This window comes from Octopus bimaculoides, chromosome 30 (assembly GCF_001194135.2).
Source record: "Octopus bimaculoides isolate UCB-OBI-ISO-001 chromosome 30, ASM119413v2, whole genome shotgun sequence".
Lineage (NCBI taxonomy): Eukaryota > Metazoa > Mollusca > Cephalopoda > Octopoda > Octopodidae > Octopus > Octopus bimaculoides.
The window spans coordinates 9,000,641-9,001,592 of NC_069010.1; the positions used below are offsets into that span (position 1 = coordinate 9,000,641).

General features: G+C 43.8%; 1 protein-coding gene across 1 annotated transcript in view; it reads right to left on the reverse strand.

The window, feature by feature from the left end:
* LOC106871055 (ELMO domain-containing protein 2) overlaps positions 1–952 on the reverse strand; it is a gene marked incomplete at its 3' end in the record, with an annotated part of 18,806 nt that overhangs the window by 7,281 nt on the left and 10,573 nt on the right. The window contains exon 2 of the mRNA XM_052978128.1: positions 140–251. Within this exon, the coding sequence (XP_052834088.1) occupies positions 140–251 (112 nt within the window). The remainder of the gene's footprint in view (positions 1–139; positions 252–952) is intronic.

Below are 952 nucleotides of genomic sequence, written 5' to 3' on the forward strand. Positions count from 1 at the left end.
AAAATCGAAAAATGGTGGTTACAATGCGCTTTGTATTCTTTTAGCTTTCAAATACTGTCACCCACTAGGTAGGGGAGCAGGTGGAAGGGAGGGGGCTACTTGACAATAACAACAAGAACAACATTCATGTTCTACTTACTCGTTTGGTAGGTGTTTCGCATGCAACACCGTAATAACACTGGAGCCAATGTCTGCATCAAGAGAAACCAAACAACGGAGATTTTTGTTACGAGATCGCCGCAAGGAATTTTCTGAAAAACACAGAACACAAAAACTTTTGCAATAATGAACATCCATCATCGTCATCATCGTTAACACCATCACTACCACCTCAATTTGGTATCTGTCAATTTAGTCCCGAGACAGTTTGTCATCAGTCAATCAGCCATAACTTGCCTTAATGAATTCTGACTAGCCCATGCACTCTCTGTTTCAATACCTGATTTCACACCTGGAATCTTCCTCTTTCTCACACACTACCTGTCGTATCATCATCATCATCAGCATCAATTTTCCAAGCTGGCATGGGTCGGATGATTTGACCAGAGAAAATCTGTCACGGTAATGATCACAACATCCACCTTTAAGTAGCGGATACACACATAGTGAAAGCGCATGGTTCAGTGGTCACAGTGTTCGGCTCACAACCATGAGGTAGTGAGTTCGATTCCTGGACCAGGCTCTGTGTTGTTGTGTTCTTGAGCAAGACACTTTATGTCACTTTGCTCCGTTTCACTCAGCTGTAGAAATGAGATGCGACGTCACTGGCGCCAAGCTGTATCGGCCCCTTTGCCTTTCCCTTGGATAACATCGGTGGCATGGAGAGGGGAAGACACTGGTATGCAGGGGCGACTGCTGGTCTTCCACAAACAACCCAGTCCAGATGAAATTGTTAAAAAAATCTAGACCCCGCTTTTCAAGAGTAAAAATGGCATATATTTGACAGAGAGTA